The sequence below is a fragment of the Gymnoscopelus microlampas genome (genome assembly GCF_963454915.1).
Source record: "Gymnoscopelus microlampas genome assembly, chromosome: 6".
Lineage (NCBI taxonomy): Eukaryota > Metazoa > Chordata > Actinopteri > Myctophiformes > Myctophidae > Gymnoscopelus > Gymnoscopelus microlampas.
The window spans coordinates 8,823,808-8,842,767 of NC_139943.1; the positions used below are offsets into that span (position 1 = coordinate 8,823,808).

Here is an 18,960-nt window from a genome sequence, read left to right on the forward strand (position 1 = left end):
GTTTCATCCTACATTTATGAAGTTCAGAACACTTTTTGTTTCTGACTTACTGACCTAGGTAGGTAATTTCCTCTTTTCTATAACGTGCTATACAGCAGGGCAAGGGGAATGTATAAAGTGACTAAGAGACCAGTGGTGGAATGGAAAGTAACTAAGTACCTGTACTCAAGTACCGTACTTAAGTACAATTTTGAGGTACTGTACTTTCACTTTACTAGAGTATTTCCAATTTGCAATACTTTTACTTCTACTCCACTACATCGCAGAGGCAAATGTTGTACTTTTTACTCCCCTACAATTACTTGAAAACTTTAGTTACTAGTTACTTTGTAGATTTTTATTATTATTGCAAAACATATATTGACCATATCAGCCTTATACATGATCAGCCATTTGAAAATAGCCGATCTACAAGCTCACAATGCGTCGCGATGTGACGCATTGTGAGCTTGTAGATCTGCTATTTTCTAGTCTACCTCTAATTAGTCTACCTTTTATACGTTTGAAAACTTGTGAAATGGGACATTCTGCATAATGAGTACCTTCTACTTTTGGTACTTTAAGTAGGCTACTGAATTCCGAAGACACAGTGTGTGTGTGTGTGTGTGTGTGTGTGTGTGTGTGTGTGTGTGTGTGTGTGTGTGTGTGTGTGTGTGTGTGTGTGTGTGTGTGTGTGTGTTGCACTCCTGTTTGCATATAATTAGTGTAACTGGTTGCATCTTTGTGTTGCAATCAGCCACAGCTGTTGAGGCCAGGCACAAACATGTTGAGGCCGTCCGCAAACATACGGACGGACGGACGGACGGACGGACACACAGACATAGTCAGTCCTTGGAGTGGCTAACACCACTCAAAAATAATAACCGAATGGGTTTCCTTATTGGTGTGTATTTGTAATGAGAGATACAGGGTGCCGTGGTACTTTCAGGAAATGCTTGTATGTACAGTACTGTTCCTTTAAGAGGCGCCGAGGCAGTTGAGGGGAGATAGAGGAAGAGAGACAGGTTTAACTTGTGTGTGTGTGTGTGTGTGTGTGTGTGTGTGTGTGTGTGTGTGTGTGTGTGTGTGTGTGTGTGTGTGTGTGTGTGTGTGTGTGTGTGTGTGCTTGTATTACTATACTTGTGAGGGTGTCAAATTTCCCCACAAGTATTGTAGCGTTTTAGAAATAGACAATGTGAGGACCATTTTCCTTGTCCTCCCAAAAGAAAAGGATAGTTGTATTGTTAAGACTTTTTTTTAAAGAGTTAGTTTAACAATTCAGGAAAATGTTCAGATTGGGGTTAGGTTTAAGGGTTGGAGTTATGGCTGTAATGTGTCATGCACCGAAGGAATTGCAGCTTGTATATCGACTTATTTTTATGGCTTTAGGGCTAGGTTTAAAAATACAAAGACAGCATTCCTAAAAAATGTTGAAGTCCTCACAAGTAATGCTAGTAACACAAGTGCGTGTGTGTGAGTGAGTGAGTGAGAGGGAGAGAGAGGGAGAGAGAGAGAGAGAAAGAGAACTTGGCAACAGGTCTGGTATGTCAAAGTTCCACCCCCAGCCAGTGTCAGACTAGCTGATAAGAGTTACCTTCAGATCAAACAAAGATCTTCCAGTAAGAGACACTATTATATAGCTCAATGGGGAGGATTGTAGCTCAACGGGGTGGACAGACTTGGCACTCTCTACAGCTACAGGAGGGAATTACTGACCCAGACCACATGAACCACGCTGCTGCTGGCTGTCAGCTGAATAGACTTTAGCAAAGACGACAGCATTCAAAGTGAAAGTAAACTTTCAGGAAACGCTCGAGAGGAGGGAGTGTCACCACGACTCACTGACTGAGTTCCTGTATTGAGTGTTTGTACTTGTAGCTTCACTCGGGGACAAAATGGCTTCTACGTCGTCTCTCTCAGAGGAGGATTTTTGCTGTCCTGTGTGTCACGACATCTTTAAGGATCCTGTTGTCCTGTCATGCAGCCACAGCTTCTGTAAAACCTGCCTGAGGGAATGGTGGAGAGAGAAGAAAATGAAGGAATGTCCGGTTTGTAAGAAAATGCATCCAAGGGGTCGTCCACCCTGTAACCTGGCTCTGAAGCGCCTGTGTGAGGCCTTCACGCAGGAGAGACTTCAGAGAGCTTCAAAACGTAAGAGAACGTCAAAAAGGTCCGAGGCCGATCTCTGCAGTCTGCACGCCGAGAAACTCAAACTCTTCTGTCAGGAGGATCAACAGCCAGTGTGCGTCGTGTGTCGAGAGTCTAAGAAACACACCAGTCACAGATTCAGACCCGTCGATGAGGCTGCTCTGGACCTCAAGGAGGGAGTCCGGAAATCACACAGGGATTTACAGGAGAAACTGAAGGTCTTTACTAAAGTTAAAACAAATTGTGATCAAACGGCAGAACACATTAAGGTCCAGGCCTGGCGCACAGAGGTGCAGATGAAGGAGCAGTTTAGGAAGCTTCATCAGTTTCTACAAAAGGAAGAGGAGGCCAGCGTCGCTGCGCTGAGGGAGGAAGAGCAGCAGAAGAGTCAGATGATGAAGGAGAAGATCGACGGTCTGTACAGAGACATTTTAAGCCTTTCAGACACAATCGGAGCCATAGAGGAGGAGCTGAGAGCTGAACACGTCTCATTCCTGCAGAACTACAAGACCACAGTGGAAAGACTCCAGTTCACGCTGCAGGACCCACAGGTGGTCTTGGGAGCAATGATAGACGTGACCAAACACCTGGGCAACCTGGCCTTCAGAGTCTGGGACAAGATGAAGGACATCGTCTCCTACACTCCTGTCATTCTGGACCCCAACACCGCCCATCCGGAATACGTCCTGTCCTCCGATCTGACCAGTGTGAGACGCGGAGAGAGACAGCAGCTCCCCGACAACCCGGAGAGGTTCGACTGCTGTCCCTGCGTCCTGGGTTCCGAGGGCTTCAACTCAGGGACTCACGTCTGGGACGTCGAGGTCGGAGACAACACCTACTGGATACTGGGCGTGTTGTCAGAGGCCTTTCAGAGGAAGGGAAACAGACTGGGTCAATTCTGGAGAATATCTTTGCGCCAAGGTAAATACACGGCATACTCCACGACGGGGTCAGACGCCGACCTCTCAGTGGACTGGAAACCCCAGAGGATCCGAGTCCAGCTGGACTGGAGCGAAGGAAAGCTGTCGTTCTCTGATCCTGACACCGACACGCACATACACGCCTTCACACACACCTTCACTGACACACTCTTTCCCTACATCATCACTCCTCATACTCTCCCCCTGAAGATGTTACCAAGGAAGGTCTCTGTTACTGTGGAACAACTTAGTTAGACATCAGTGGTGGAAAGGGTACTCAATTTTCTTTACCTAAGTAAACGTATCAATACCGCAATGTAGAATTACTCTGTCACAAGTAAACGTCTGGTATAAAAAATGTACTTGAGTAAAAGTACAAAAGTATTGGCATCAAAATGTACTTAAAGTACCAAAAGTAAAAGTACTCATTATGCAGAATGTCACAAAAATCTTTTGAAAATAGCAGGCTATTTTCAAATGGCCGAAATGTATATACTGTAGGGCTGAAGTTGTTACTGTATGTTTTGTAATAATAATCAAAATCTACAAAGTAACTAGTAACTATAAGTTTTCAAATAATTGTAGTGGAGTAAAAGTACAATATTTGCCTCAGAGATGTAGTGGAGTAAAAGTAAAAGTAGTACAGTATAGTAAAAAATACCTCAAAACTGTATAGTAATTGAGTAAATGTACTTGAGTGGTGTTACTTTACACCTCTGTTAGACATGATGAGGAGGAGGAGGATTAATGTCTGAACAATAGACACAAGCCAGCCAGACGTTAGGAGTTATGGACATGGGGATGGTACAAATTTTGCCCCTCATCCACACACACTCCAGCACCACCACCCATCCTTATTTCTAATACCAGCACGGACTATTTCAAATAAGCTCTTGTTCATTAGTCAAGTACACATGACTTGGCTGTGTGTGTGTGTGTGTGTGTGTGTGTGTGTGTGTGTGTGTGTGTGTGTGTGTGTGTGTGTGTGTGTGTGTGTGTGTGTGTGTGTGTGTGTGTGTGTGTGTGTGTGTGTGTGTGTGTGTGTGTGTGTGTGCGCGCGCCGTGAAAACTGTCTGGAGAAATGCATTAAACTTGTAGGGTACTCTACTGTAATTGTAGGAGTTGAGGCATTCAATTTAGTTTGACTCGATTCGACAGATAAGTATTGTGAAAATAACTGTGAGGCGTTGTGAGCTTGTAAATCTACTATTTTCAAAACGTTCTTATATTATTTGACAATTTGGCCAATGTTTGACCAGTTTTTTATGGTACAGTTTGTTGATTACTTTTGATGCATTAATGGTCTTTTACTTTTTTTCTCTTAATTGTTTTTCTATAACTCTCTCTCTCTCTCTCTCTCTCTCTCTCTCTCTCTCTCTCTCTCTCTCCCTCTCTCTTGAATAGCTGTGTGATGACCTGGTTTCATGTACAGTATTCTAAAAGAGAGAAAAGTATAATGTGAAAAATACAATCTACTGTAAAATATCTTATGGGTAATAAAATGTTATTTTATTACGGAATATTTTAGGATTCTGTAACCTAAATAATTACAATTACTTGTCCTTCAACACAGTGTTGTTGTGGGTGGGGTATTTGTCTGCTTCATCTATGAAAGATGCAAGCAAATGCTAGTGTTAATCAGTATCCGTGAATGTATTGATTAATTGATTACATAGGACCACAATGGAAACAAGTCCCTAGCACTTTTTTTGTGTTATCCTTTTAGCCTTAATGCCTGACTATGCTGTTTACATTTCTGACTAATAAAGTATTCAATCAATCAAACAAACCATCTCCATCAGTTGTTTGTCAACATATTCAGTTGATGTTTTTGTTAATTTTCAAAGAAATATGAATCGATGTTAAAGTGTATTGTATTAAATGTTAGTTAAAAGTGTTGAAATAATATAACAATAAAATATTGGGTAAATGTCCTTTTTCTCCATTTAACTTCAATTCAATATTATTATTATCATTATTATTAAGTAATCCAGACCCATACTTCATACTCCCGTGGCGGTATGCACCTGCAGTAAAAGCAATGGTTGCAACACGCCATAATTCATGGGCCTTCAACAAGGGGTCCGGGACCCCTAGGGGGTCGTCAGAGTTACTACAGGGGGGCCACCAAATATTTGTGTGTGAAAATAGCCGATCTACAAGCTTAGGCATTGTGAGGTTGTAGATCGGCTAAAGAAGGTTGCCGTAGAGCAGGGGTGTCAAACTCATTTTGGGGTCCGGGCCACATTGGTCAAATGGTGACTTGATGTGGGCCGAAACCAGTTGCGGATGCGCATGCGCGCTCACACGTATTCAGTTCAGTTCTACAGAATCTATTGTCTCAGACACTGCCACTAACTACGTATATCACTTTTTTTTATGTATTAAGAAGAATAGCTACTTTAATTATTGACATTAAAAAAAAAATGCAATTTGTAAGGAGCCCCAATAAACCATTTTAAGTAGAATAATTCAATTTGAAGTTAAACAATACCTGTTAATGTGTGTGGGTGGTTAGGTAACGATTACCATGTTTTAAGCCATGTTTTCACTACAGTGCCAGAATTTTTCCGCAAAATACTTAGATTTATAGAACAACAGTGGTGTAAAGTAACTGATTACATTTACTCAAGTACTGTACTTAAGTAAAGATTTTAGGTATTTTTTTACTTTACTAGAGTATTTCCAATTTCCAGTACTTTTACTTCTACTCCACTACATCTCAGTCACTGCTATAATATCAAATTCTTGGCCAAAACCGAATATAGGAAACACTTGGCCGAATGGCTGGAAATTATTATTTAAAAAAAAAATATATACATTTTTTTAAATATTATTTTGTACCATTGCTGTCATGGCTATGCCTCTGTTGTAGAGCTACATGATTATATTATAACACTTATCATAACTATAATCCATATTTAGATCAGTTATTTAAAACATATTTATTTATTGTGTAGAATCATTTATTGACTATTGTGTAGTAATATAATACAATGTCTCAAAACATTAGCATGCCATACAGTTGAATTATTGCAAATTAAATAAATATGATTTCAAGAAATTAAAACTAATATTGAATAGCCTAACAAAAGGCCATGGTGATGGTCCTCTGTATGCTAATGACCTTGGCTGTGGCTTCACGGATTGTTCTCATAGAACAAGTTTGTCCAGTCGGGCCAGATTTGACGAAACACCAGTTTGACACCACTGGTTTACATGATATTAGCTACAGTACAAACTCACCAAATATGACACCATAGCAGTCATGAGCCCACAAATACCATACCATGCCATACACACCCCATACCATACCATAAATCTGAATGCAATGCTATGTTAAATATATTTTTTTCCATCATAATGGCCAGTATGGGGACTATGCTAAACCATTACAGAGTATATATAAAACAATTGCTGCAAGCAACCATTTCATCAGCTTAATGTTCATAGATCAGCAATTGAGGCGATAAGCAATATAATGTGTAATATTAATTATCCTGAGCCAGGATCAAACCCCAGTACATTAATTACATGAATTCAAACAGAATATGATTAGATTTGTATTTCAAAATCCACAAACAAAAGTGCAGAACTCTCTGGTGACCCGGGGCAAGGCCTATGGACGATCCGGCCCTGGTATAATCAGCTGGGGCAGTGTGGGCGGGGCGTTAAGGCCACAGTGGCCTCAGAGCAGGTCATTTGTTGAGGGGCAAAAGGCCAAACTGAGGGGCAACGGCGACCATGGGCCATGGCCTCCATGAAATTCCTTCCCTGTGTTCACCGCTTCTTTCCATATCATTTGTTGACTAAATTGTGGAACGCACACCAGAGCAGTGTTCAGTTCACTGAACGACCACTTGAGGTCAGGGTTGCTCTAAAAGTAGCCCCCCTTTGCCTTGTGGTGTCCTGAAGCCTTGTAATTTATACTTTTGAATACCTGAGTATTTTTAAAAGCAAGTACTCCAGTTCTTTAACTGAAATACAAATTTGACAGAGCAACTTTCACTTGTAGTTCAGTAATATTGACCAGGAGTTTAATATATAGTTTATATAAATAGAAAGGTAATAATAACAATTTATTATTTATTTATTCATTTAATTCAAATTGAAACAATGTTTTTGCATGTTTTTGTAATGCATTGATATTAAAAAAGAAAATGTAATGTGTACTTTTGAATACTTCAGTATTTACTTGAGCAAAGAGGCTACCTTTTCCAAAACTGAAGATCATATTATTCAAATGTTTAACGGACCCATTAAGGCTTGAGGCCGATTATACAAATGCCTTCTAAATCAGTAGTTCTCAAACTTTTTCTTCCCCCAAATTGATATATATTTGGCCGCGGACCACCATCTGAAAATGTTTTGTGGCAGGGACCCCCTGGAGAGAATAGAATTTGTGTTAAAAAAATTCTAAAGTATGCAACATTTTTCAAACAAAAACAATTATAATAATGAAAATAAATAATAATAAACTAATCATAATAAACCAGTACAACTTAAATTAAGTTGTAAGCTGGAGTTCATCATCATATGCCTGCTAAACATAAATCTTGATAAACCAATGGCCAACACAAAATTAAAATGGGTTTTGTGACTGTCTACGATTACAAATAATACTTTTTTTATGTATTCTTTTACAATTGCGCTTACTAAAATCAATTCTAATAACCCTACAACTGTGCCTCAGAAAAGGGATTCTCTATCTTTGCTATGACTGATGATCCCTGGGTTTGTGTAAGTGTTGGGCTGAGGCAGCTCTTCAGTGAAGGCTTTCTCCATCACTTTCAGGATAGACTTGCGAAATACATCCTTGAAATCCTGACCCATGAACACGTACAACACTGGGTTAAGGCAGCTGTTGAGACATGCCAGGCTGACAGCTATGGGTAACCCAATGATGATCACATTATTCGGCGTTTCACTGTGATATGTCACCAAGATATTCACCAACTGAATCTGATCTATGATGTGAACGGGGGCCCAGCAAAGGAAAAAAGTGGTGATAACAGCTGCTATGATTCTGAAGGGGCGACCTGAGTGGCTGGCCAGAGACTGATTCCTTCTGAGCCGGTAGATGATCACAGAATAGCAGGAGACGATGACGGTGAAAGGGACCACGAATCCCACGAGGAAGCGAGTGATGATCATCGCCCCAAGTCGAAAATTAATCAACTGCTTCACTGCAGGTGGACTGTAGTCACCGGTGGGTGCAAAGTTGTCGAAGCACCAGATGATGTCCTTATCATGGAAGGAGGGCTGTGTGTCCCGAAAGATGCAGTAAGGGGAGCTGAGAGCCAAGGCCAGTACCCAGACACCCAGACTCACACAAGAGGCCTTTCTAACACTGCGGTGGTTCTTGGCCCGCACTGGCCACACCACACATATACATCTGTCAACACTGATGACCATCAGAGTGTAGACGCTGGCATACATGTTTAAGTGTAGAACGGTAGGGTTCAGTTTGCACATAAATTTGCCAAAGGGCCAGCGGTTGTCCAGAGCTGTTTCTGTGATTTTCAGGGGCAGGAACGCTGTGAAGAGGAAGTCGGCCACAGCGAGGTTGAGATACCAAACAGTGTTGATGGTTTTCTTCATTTTGAAGCCCGTCACCCAGATGACAACTCCGTTCCCCAACACACCGAGCACAAAGACCAGGCTGTAAATGGTGAGGGACACGATCTTGAGGGATTTCTTGAGTTCATCCTCATGGACTTCAGCATGTTCATCCCTGTCCTTGTCCTCCCAGAAAGAGCTGTTTCCTCCAGACAGATCCATGGTTTTATAGTGATAGACAGCAGTCGTGGTCATAAAAAACTAAAATTACAAAACAAAGCTTTGTTTTATTACACCATTTATTCATTGTCTTAATGTCTTCCTGCATATGGTTCAGTAAGACTCCATAACCATGTATAATGTCCTAAATACATGATGAATCATTTCACACATCAACATTTACAACCCTTATTTAGAGGTGATATACAGTGGTGAAAAAGTACTCAAATGTTTTACTTAAGTAAAAGTATCAATACTGCAATGTAGAAATAGTGTAAAACAAGTAAAAGTCCGGTAAACTAAATTTACTTGAGTAAAAGTACAAAGGTATTGGTATCAACTATCTAAATATACTTTAAGTGCAAAAGTAAAAGTACTCATTATGCAGAATGTCCCATTTTACAAGTTTTCAAATGTATAAAATGTATAAAAATCTTTTGAAAATAGCTCACAATGCGTCACGATGCGATGCATTGTGAGCTTGTAGATCTGCTATTTTCAAAAAGCCAAAGTTTAAATAGGGCTGAAGTGGTTAATGTATGTTTCGTAATAATAATCAAAATCTACAAAGTGACTAGTAACTAGTTTTCAAATAATTGTAGTGGAGTACAAGTACAATGTTTGTCTCTGAGATGTAACGGAGTAGAAGTAAAAGTATAGACATTTTAAAATACTCCAGTAAACTAAAAGTACCTCATAATTGTACTTAAGTAAAGTACTTGAGTAAATGTACTTAGTTACTTTACACCACTGGATATTAATGTTACAATAAGTGTTAAATAGCAATTATTCCTTATTCTGACTGTTTAGATAAATAAAAGAAGAATAAATACCAGCTTCAATGTGTTGAACCAGAGAAGTGACTTCTTCAAACATGTAGTCAGTGAATGCTGAGGAATTCTTATCTCTAATAAGGTGTGTCTGACATCACGTCAGCCATACGCAGGGGGAGGGATGGAAGGAGAAATGACAGTAGTAACTACGTTCTTTCATTCTGTGGGAGGAAGCCGATGACAAAAAGATAAAAGAGAGAAGTATGACTACTATGTTGCAGAATCTGTACATTTTATGAACTTCATGTTTTAATGTGTTGCATCTAAAGTGCACAAAATAATGCATGCTTGAGAATGTCTCACATGAGTTGGGGAAAAAACAACATCGTAGTGGACTCTCATTAATAACATTAACATAAAAGTGAGCTTTCATTTGATCCATGTGTCAGCCATGATGGTGCAGACGATAGAGACAAAGTTACAGTTGGACTCGACACTCGAGCCAAGTAGTCCGGGAGCCAGGCCCAGCCCTTCTCTGCTAACTTTTTCACTATTATTTCCTGTTAGCATATACCTTGGGCCATCACCAGTTCATACTGAACACCCCCCACTCGGGCCCGTTTGGTCTCATGGGCCCAAAACCACTTTTTTTGGTAGCCTACATGTCTCTGGCAAAATTATGTTAACGGGAATATAAATGTACTAAAATTACATAAATTGTCTTACACATATGAAATGTGGCATGGAGTATCCTGACACATAGGGGTAAGTAGCAAAAAAGGATTCTGGTGCTTGCTACCATTGTATTTCAAAATATCACCCACAACATCCCCAGAAACAAACAAATTGCTGTCTGCTTGACAAATTCTCATCAAATATGATTATTTTCCAACACTTTATGGTGAATATAACTACCTATCTTGTATATACAGTACAGTACTGTACAGTACAGTACAGGACAGGACAGGACAGGACAGGACAGGACAGTACAGTATAATACAGTACTATTAAACTATTTTGTGCAAATCCATTTAAAAGCATTTGTTTTCCTGCTGGATTATTCACTTTTCATATTTCAAACTTAAGATAACAGTTTTAGCAGTACATATGAACCTATTGCTACATACATTCTAGGCTTCTGGAAAGCTACTGACTGAATATTCTATTTTCTCTGATTTGAGGTATAATGCAGTATTATGGCTTCAGAAACAGTAATTTTTAAGATAGAAAGGTAATCTTGGGCTCAAATTGAAGCTTGAATGTGGGAAGTTTTCTATATAGCCTACAAGAGAAGTAGTTATATTCACCATAAAGTGTTGGAAAATAATCATATTTGATGAGAATTTGTCAAGTGGACAGCTTTTTTTTTTTTGTGTTTCTGGAGATGTTGTGGGTGATGTTTTGAAATACAATGGTAGCAAGCACCAGAATCCTATTTTGCTACTTATCCCTATGTGTCAGGATACTCCATGCCAAATTTCATGTGTAAGACAAATTATATACAAATTATATTATTTTTGTAAATTAATATTCTCATTAACATCATTTCGCCAGAGACATATACCAAAAAAGGGGTTTGGGGGCCCCTGAGACCAAACGGCCCAGAGTTGGGGGTGTTCGGTATGAACTTGTTGTAATGGCCCAAGGTATATGCTAACAGGAAATAATAGTGAAAAAAAGTTAGCAGATAACATCCTGAGGGCTGGGCCTGTTCCTGTAAGTTAAGAATCACACATTTGTGGTTTGTCTAAAAGTTCCCTTCTTCACCACCACTGAGCAATTTTTGCAGAATACTGCAGCACTTGATGTATTTTCATCTACAGCCCCAATAAACAGAAAGAGGGCCAGGGCGTCACCCTATTGGACTCCTGCAAGGATCTCAAACTTTTTAGTCTCACCATCGTGGGTCAGAACATTTATTCATTCATTTTCATGGACACGTGTTGCTATTAAGTCAATGAAGTGCCACCCCGGTTCCCACGGCAACGGGATGGCACTTTCAATGTTAAATTCCAAAATGGCCGCCGTGTGAATATGGTCTATGAAGCAGAAAACCAGAGACCTGAGGTCAGTGTTGCTCTGCGCTCACTGCTCGCCCTCCTTTGCCTTGTGATGTCCTGAAGCCAAGGTCAGCACATAATTGGGCCTTCATGGTGACCTCAGCTAGGGTGAAGCCCCAATGGTCATGTAGGAGCTACGGGACGTCCCCGTGATAGTGAAGGTAAGCAACAACGGGTAGGCTATTGTAGACATTGAAGTGCTTCACACACATTTAAATGTCAAAGTTTAACTGAGATGCAAAAAAAAACAACACTGTTTGCAGTGGCGTGCACAGACATTTTGAGGGGCAGGTGCTCAAGTAAATTATACTTTTTTTTGTTTAATACTTGGTCTGCTCTTTTTTCTCTCTACACCTATACCTCTTTGCCAAAAATATATTTTTGGCTAAAGTTCTCCTCAGAAAAGGGATGCTAGGGTTCGAGTGGTTATGGTAAAAAGAAAAATCATATCACATAAAGATTTGGCGGACCCCCTGTAGTAACTCTGAGGACCCCCTAGGGGTCCCGGACCCCCTGTTGAAGACCTGCTGCTGTAAACTGAAAAAAAAGAAGCTTTTTCCCCCCCTTTTTTTCAAAAGGGCACTTCTGGTCAAGAGGGCAAAGGGAAGGTGCTCTAGCACCTCCTAGAGTCTATCTGTGCACGTCCCTGACTGTTTGCATTAACCACTTTAACCACTCAAGCCCCAGAGCCCTCATACCAGATCCTCTATGTCTGTCTACTGTAGAGGAATTCATGGGTATTTTTTTGTTTTTGTTGCATTCCTAAGCCAATAATTTGATGACCGGCAGTGGTTCCGGTAGGAGACACACAGAGTCTCCTTTGTATCTCCTACCGGAACCGTTGCCTAGCGCTCCTCTGGTCATCAAATGGTTGGCTTTAATAGGCGAATGCAACAAAAACAAAGTAATATCCATGAATTCAAGTCTCTATGGGGTGACTAATCAATTGGGTGAACTATCCCTTTAAGTCAGTCCTGCTTTAACTGTCTCTCTGGGTCTGCCGTTGGTCATCCATATCAGCCAATGGGGGGCGAGGTTCTTGTCTGACGTCACCCTACAGAGCCTTGTGATTGGCTGGATGTGATATATAAAGAGTTGAACTTCTGATTGCTGGGCCAGTTTGTTTGAGAGGGACGGAAGTTTAAACAGACATTTAATCTGTTTTATCATCAACTTCAAGGTTTCCCAACCAGGTAACAATGTTTTATTCACCTTTACGCTAAACAGTGTAAACTGTTGTAGCTGTTCGTCCTACGGCGGAAAGAAATGAGAGGGAGAGAAAAAGATCTACAAGCTCTCAACACGACGCATTGCTAGGCGCTGTGATCTTGTAGATCTACTAAAACTCCCCCTAAGCATGTCATGACTGGTTGTAACTGACGATGGAGAAACGTTTGTAGGTAAATAAAACGAAGGGATAAACGTTAAAAAGTGTATTATACTGTGTGGTTGTCTGGTTGCAACAGTTCGTTAGTGGTTGAACTAAAGACTTTATGGTGCCATCACATTTACTGGCTGGGTTGGATTTAAATTGTACACTACTGTGCCGGATTTAAATTAGACATGGATAATGATGCGTTATATTTACATTCTACACTATTGGGTGTATTGGATTTAGATTTAATAACTTGTCAAAGGACATGGACACGCCTTAATGATCGAATTCAGGTCTGATTATGATGTACCGTGATGTTCAAATCATGTGTACTTTGCGTTACTTAAAACAAATAAGAAATTGGTCTTATTTGAAAAACGGCCACTTTAACATGATGTGCCCACTGTGTATATCCAGTGTGCTTAGTGCTTGTACTGTAATATTATGAAATGACCTGCTGTTTCTACACTGCTGTAGTTTTTAAACTTAACCAGAAAACAAAGGGTTTCATCCCCTTTTAAGCCCTACATACTGTACAAAAGTGTAGTGGTAGGAGACAGTAAAATTATTGGCATAGGAATGAGACAAAAACAAAAAAATGTCCATGAATTCAAGGCTTCATGGGGTGTGTAATTGATAGAAAATAAGTTTTATTTTTTGCGGGGGGGGGGGGGGGGGGGGTGAACTATTCTTTTAAATACCAATCCTGATCAGTTAAGGGTGAAGTCAAATGTCATGACGCTGGTGTCAGCCCTAGTGAACTCTTCCTCTCCACGTTCTCCCCACAGAGCATCGTCCATGTCGGGTGTCCACCACGTTGCTGTGAAGAAGACGATCTCTGTTGGTGACTGCCTCTGCCGAGGCAGCCAGGCCTCCACAGCTGGTAGCTGTTGGAGAGCCACAGCCCTCCCCCCGGCCGCACGGTCACCAACGTGGCCTCCCCCGGCCGATGAGGCCCGCCAGAGGCATAGTGGTGCTGAATGACAGCGGGGTCTCAGCCAACGCTGTGGCCGACCTCAGCTCCTCTTCCATGCTCAGGTTCTGGACTGGCCCTCTGCCAGGGACGTGCACAGATAGACTCTAGGTGGTGCTAGAGCACCTGCCCTTTGCCCTCTTGACCAGAAGTGCAGGGGTCTTCAACAGGGGGTCCGGGACCCCTAGGGGGTCCTCAGAGTTACTACAGGGGGTCCGCCAAATCTTTATGTGATTTTTCTTTTTTCTTTTTACCATAACCACTCGAAACCTAGCATCCCTTTTCTGAGGAGAACTTTAGCCAAAAATAGCAGATCGGCTATTTTTGGCAAAGAGGTATAGGTGTAGAGGGAAAAAAGAGAAGACCAAGTAAACAAAAAAAAGTATAATTTACTTGAGCACCTGCCCCTCAAAATGTCTGTACACGCCACTGCCCTCTGCTGACGTATAGCGTGGAACAGCTGTAGGGCTGGGGTCAGCGAAAGGTTTTCTAGCTTGAGGGTAGTAATCCTAGGAGGGGTCACAAAGTCTTCAGCATGGGGGGCTGTGTTGAGAGATGTAGTGTTATTTGGCTTGGATGCAGGTGTCCAAATAATAATGCACTTCATTTGTATAGCAGCTTCCATGACATGAAATGCAGCTCAAAGTGCTTTACAGAGCAAGAATACAATTACAGAAAAAGTACAACTAGTTTAACAATAAAGCAAAAAAGAAAAGCAAAGCATAAAACAACATTAAAATAATAGCAAAAAGGCAGTGACTCAGGCAAAACAGTGAGAACATGAATAACAACACAGATTTAAAAATCAACTAAAAGCAAGAGTGAAGAAATAGGTCTTGAGCTGTGCTTTAAAGCTATCCACAGAGGCTGCCTGTCTTAGGTGTAATGGGAGTTTATTCCACGCTGTCGGCCCGTAGAAGCAGAATGCTTCACTGTGTTTTTTTATGTCATTGTAGGCACCTCGAGCAGGTCAGCACTAGAAGGGGAGTCAAATCATCCTGATATGCATGGACGGCTGTGTTGAGAGGTGTTGTGTTCAGCTTGGATGCAGGTGTCCAAAGGGAGTCAAATCATCCTTCTTGTCAGAGGAGGCAGATCTGCATGGTGTTCCTTGACCCTGGCCACGAGGAAGCTGATGACCTGGAGAAGACCGGGGGAGCTTCCTCACTGCCCCCCCCCCCAGAATCCATTTCATAGAGCAGAATGAAAGTTCTGAAAAAAAAATGTAGGGGAATAGAAAATACAAGGTCTCAAAGTCGGACTCAAAGTCATCAAGTTTTGCGATCACCATCCTGAATAGAAAAGTTAAATATTTGCCTCTGCAATGTAGTGGAGTAGAAATATCAAGTATTATAAAATGTACATACTCAAGTAGAGTAAAAGTACCTCAAAACAGTAGTTGAGTAAATATAATACAATATAAATATAACGGCATAACAGACGGTGGTGTTTCTTTCCACCTCTGGTCAGCATTACCATTATTAATAGTTATCACAATTCACAAAGATAAGTTCAGTGATCAGCGGAGAGACACAAGGCCATTCGCAGCTTGGGGTGGAATCTGAACACAGATATTTGAGAGGACATGACAAAGTGTTTGCTCTCACTTTTGCGTATGAGGGACCTCTCGTACGCCTCTCGGACGGTTTGTTGCAAGAACAGCGTTTATTCTCGGACGGCTTTGTTGCAAGGAAAGCGGTGATTTGCTGTAATATAACAGTCAGGCTGCAGTCTGGTCCCTCTGGTACATCCCTGCCTGCAATGTCCCTGTGGATACAGGACCAGAACTCACTTATCTGTACTAGACAGTGGGCGCTGCCCAAGAACCAATGGAGAAACCTCTTATCTCCATATTTGAATGTGTGGGTCTGCTTGCTTTGTCATGTTTAAGTTTGATTTAACCATTTCTAAATGGTATTTAGAAAATGGACTGTTTTCGGAATTTCATTGATCAAATATAAATTTCAAATTCTTGGGTTTAAAATCCTCTTAGCTGACCTTATATTGAACTAGTATTCGATCAATCCGTCACGAAACAATTGGCGCTTAAAGGATGGCACAGGTGCTTGACACGGCTTATAAATAGCCCCTTTGAAGGAGATCTCAGATGTGCTGGTGGACCCCCAGACCAAGAACCCAAGGTTCATGGGCATTGGGGGCTTCATGTGCTACAAGATCACCAACATGGAGACAAGCCAGGTGTTCGCCTGCATGATCGTGGCCATGTCCGTGATCCTGAAGCCGGAGATCCTGAAGGAGATCTCAGATGTGCTGGTGGACCCCCAGACCAAGAACCCAAGGTTCATGGGCATTGGGGGCTTCATGTGCTACAAGATCACCAACATGGAGACAAGCCAGGTGTTCGCCTGCAAGATCGTGGCCAAGTCCGTGATCCTGAAGCCGGAGATCCTGAACCTCGGAGATCGCCACACAAGAGCCTGGACAACCCGCACATCGGTGGGCTTCCACGGCCTTCTTCGAGGATGACAACTTCATGTTCTTGGTCCTGGAGGTCTGCAGACGGAGAGTATGATATTTGTGTTTATAGCCTTTGTTTATAGAGCACTGAAATTTGATGTCACTGCCACTAGAGCAGTGGTTCTCAAACTTTTTCATGTCAAGGACCCCCAAATTGACACTTATTAGCCCGCGGACCCCCACTTCAAAAGATATGCCAGGGACCCCCATAAGAGAAGATTTTTTATGGCTCTAGCAGTGAGTCAACTATATTAATTTCAAGGACCCCCAGTTTGACATGCATTAGGGCTACAGACCCCCATTTAATGGCATTTCTATCACTTGGACCGCAATTTATATTGTAAAATCTACGTCAATTTAACTCTGAAAGTGTAACGGGTCCATTTGGTTCCATTTGTACACTCTCAGAGTTACAGACCCATAAGGGTCCATTTGGTGCCTAATCTATCATTTAGCTGGAACTCCCTCAAGGACCCCTGGGGGTCCCCGGACCCCACTTTGAGAACCAATGCGCTAGAGGGCACTGTTTCACGGGTTTGTGGCTTTATTTTTTGTTTTAAAATCCCATTTGGGAATCTTAGATCACGTCATATAAGAACTGTGTTCCAAACATAAACACACCACCCCGACGTTTTTTGTCAGGGGGTTTATGATATTCATTCATATTTGATACAGCCCGTTTCTGGCGAAAATGGAATGAATCAAAAAAAATCCGTACCCCACTTTGTGAATCCCTTTATTGGTCCGTGGACCCCCGTAACTCTGATAGTTACGGGGGTCCCTTTGGTTCAATCTGTACACTTCTCAGAGTTACAGCCCCATGAGGGTCTATTTGGTTTCTCACTATCAAATAATTTATCTGGGGACCCCCTTAAGGACCGCTGGGGGACCCGGACCCCACTTTGAGATCCCCTGTTGTAGCCTACTGTAGTCTATTTTCATTTATTTAAAGCCTGCTTGGCTATGTTTTTAAAATGGCTTCACTAGACAAACCCCAATCTTCATTGTGATTTATTGGGTTTGTAAACTCCATGTCCTCTGACATACCGAGCTCATGCCTCCTTCAATGCATGAGAGCCAACTGACCTTATCACCTGACAGGGGGGAGTTTCCCCGGTGGGACGCAGCGCGCGGAGGAGAAGACGCGCCCCCAGCGTCCCCGGCGTGAATCGAACCCAGGGCCTTCTATCTGTGAGGCGACAGCGCTACTGTGCCCCCGGTTATTGACTTTGATTCATGTCTTTGTTAATAAAGATTCTGTATGTCTAATCCTGTTTCAGTGAAGTGTGTACTGGTTGAACATGAAACAGACCTATTATACTAATTTAACATGAATTTAAATTCGTAAATTAAAGCCTACTTTATCATCACACAAGAGTGTCACACAAAAGGTTGTGAAAATAGCCTAGCTACAAGCACACAACGCCTCGCCGTGCGAGCTAGTAGATCGACTATTTTCACTACTTTAAAATGTTTTAAAAAATTAGAACTGTTTGACATACAAGGTTTCCACCCGACAGCGACATCTTACTGGGAAATCCTGAGTGTTGGAAATTACTTTAAATTTTTTGATTTAAACGGTTACTCAGTTGCATTACTGCTTTCTGTGAAGATATTCTTAAAGAATAAGCTCAGTTGCAATGGTGGAAAGTAACTTTTACTCAAGTACTGTTCTTGAGAACACATTTTAAGTATCTACTTTACTGGAGTATTTCAAATGTTCAATACTTTTACTTAACTACATCTCAGAGGCAAATATTGTACTTGTACTCCACTATAATTATTTGAAACCTCTAGTTACTTCTTGATTATTAGAAAACATACATTAACCACTTGACTTCACATACGCACTGTGTGTGAGTGTGATGATTGAAAAAGGAGTGTTCGCTTTCTTCGAGTTCACCCCCCCCCCCCCCCCCCGGTCAAAAAAATGTATTACGTCTCGGCGTTACAGAGACTATGGGGGGGCGATGATTTACGCTTCTGTCCCCAAGTTATGTCTCTATCGGTACATAACTCGGATGGCGCTGAGTCGACTGAAGGTGACTTCGGAACACTCTGCGTGGCTCAAGTCCCCTTCAGAGGGCTCGCCTCCGTTGGTGAAACCGAATGCACCTTTTTCAATCAGACTGGTTTTCCAATCGTACTGTGACATATATTACTTAATTACTTCATCTTCGTTCCCTGTGGAACATAAGGCTGTGACTATCTGCTTCATCTGGTCCTGTCCTGTGCAGCATGTTGTGCCTCGCCCCATGTTAGGTTTGTGCACATATATATATATATATATATATATATATATATATATATATATATATATATATATATATATATATGTGCTATTTTAAAATAACCGATGTACAAGCTCACAACGCGTCTCATTGCGAAGCAGTGTGAGCTTGTAGATCTGCTATTTTGCATTTTGAAATGGGACACTCTGCACTGAGTGCTTTTACTTTTGGTACAAGTACATTTT

General features: G+C 41.5%; 2 protein-coding genes across 2 annotated transcripts; one reads left to right on the plus strand and one right to left on the minus strand.

Annotated features, from left to right (window-relative positions):
• Window positions 1-1,565: 1,565 nt before the first annotated feature.
• Window positions 1,566-4,801, plus strand: LOC311047178 (nuclear factor 7, ovary-like). Its single transcript, XM_084059816.1, has one exon. The coding sequence runs from the start codon at window positions 1,875-1,877 to the stop codon at window positions 3,300-3,302; it is 1,428 nt and encodes a 475-aa protein (XP_083915942.1). The 5' UTR covers window positions 1,566-1,874; the 3' UTR covers window positions 3,303-4,801.
• Window positions 4,802-7,125: 2,324 nt separating this feature from the next.
• LOC311047203 (chemerin-like receptor 1) lies at window positions 7,126-9,712 on the minus strand. The gene is made up of 2 exons (XM_084059849.1): window positions 9,659-9,712; window positions 7,126-8,867 (listed from the first exon to the last, which is right to left on the minus strand). The coding sequence occupies exon 2, from the start codon at window positions 8,859-8,861 to the stop codon at window positions 7,737-7,739; it is 1,125 nt and encodes a 374-aa protein (XP_083915975.1). The 5' UTR covers window positions 8,862-8,867; window positions 9,659-9,712; the 3' UTR covers window positions 7,126-7,736.
• Window positions 9,713-18,960: the final 9,248 nt, after the last annotated feature.

Coding starts and splice junctions, on each gene's coding strand:
- LOC311047178 (XM_084059816.1), top strand. CDS start 1,875: ATGGCTTCTACGTCGTCTCTCTCAGAGGAGGATTTTTGCTGTCCTGTG.
- LOC311047203 (XM_084059849.1), bottom strand. CDS start 8,861: ATGACCACGACTGCTGTCTATCACTATAAAACCATGGATCTGTCTGGA.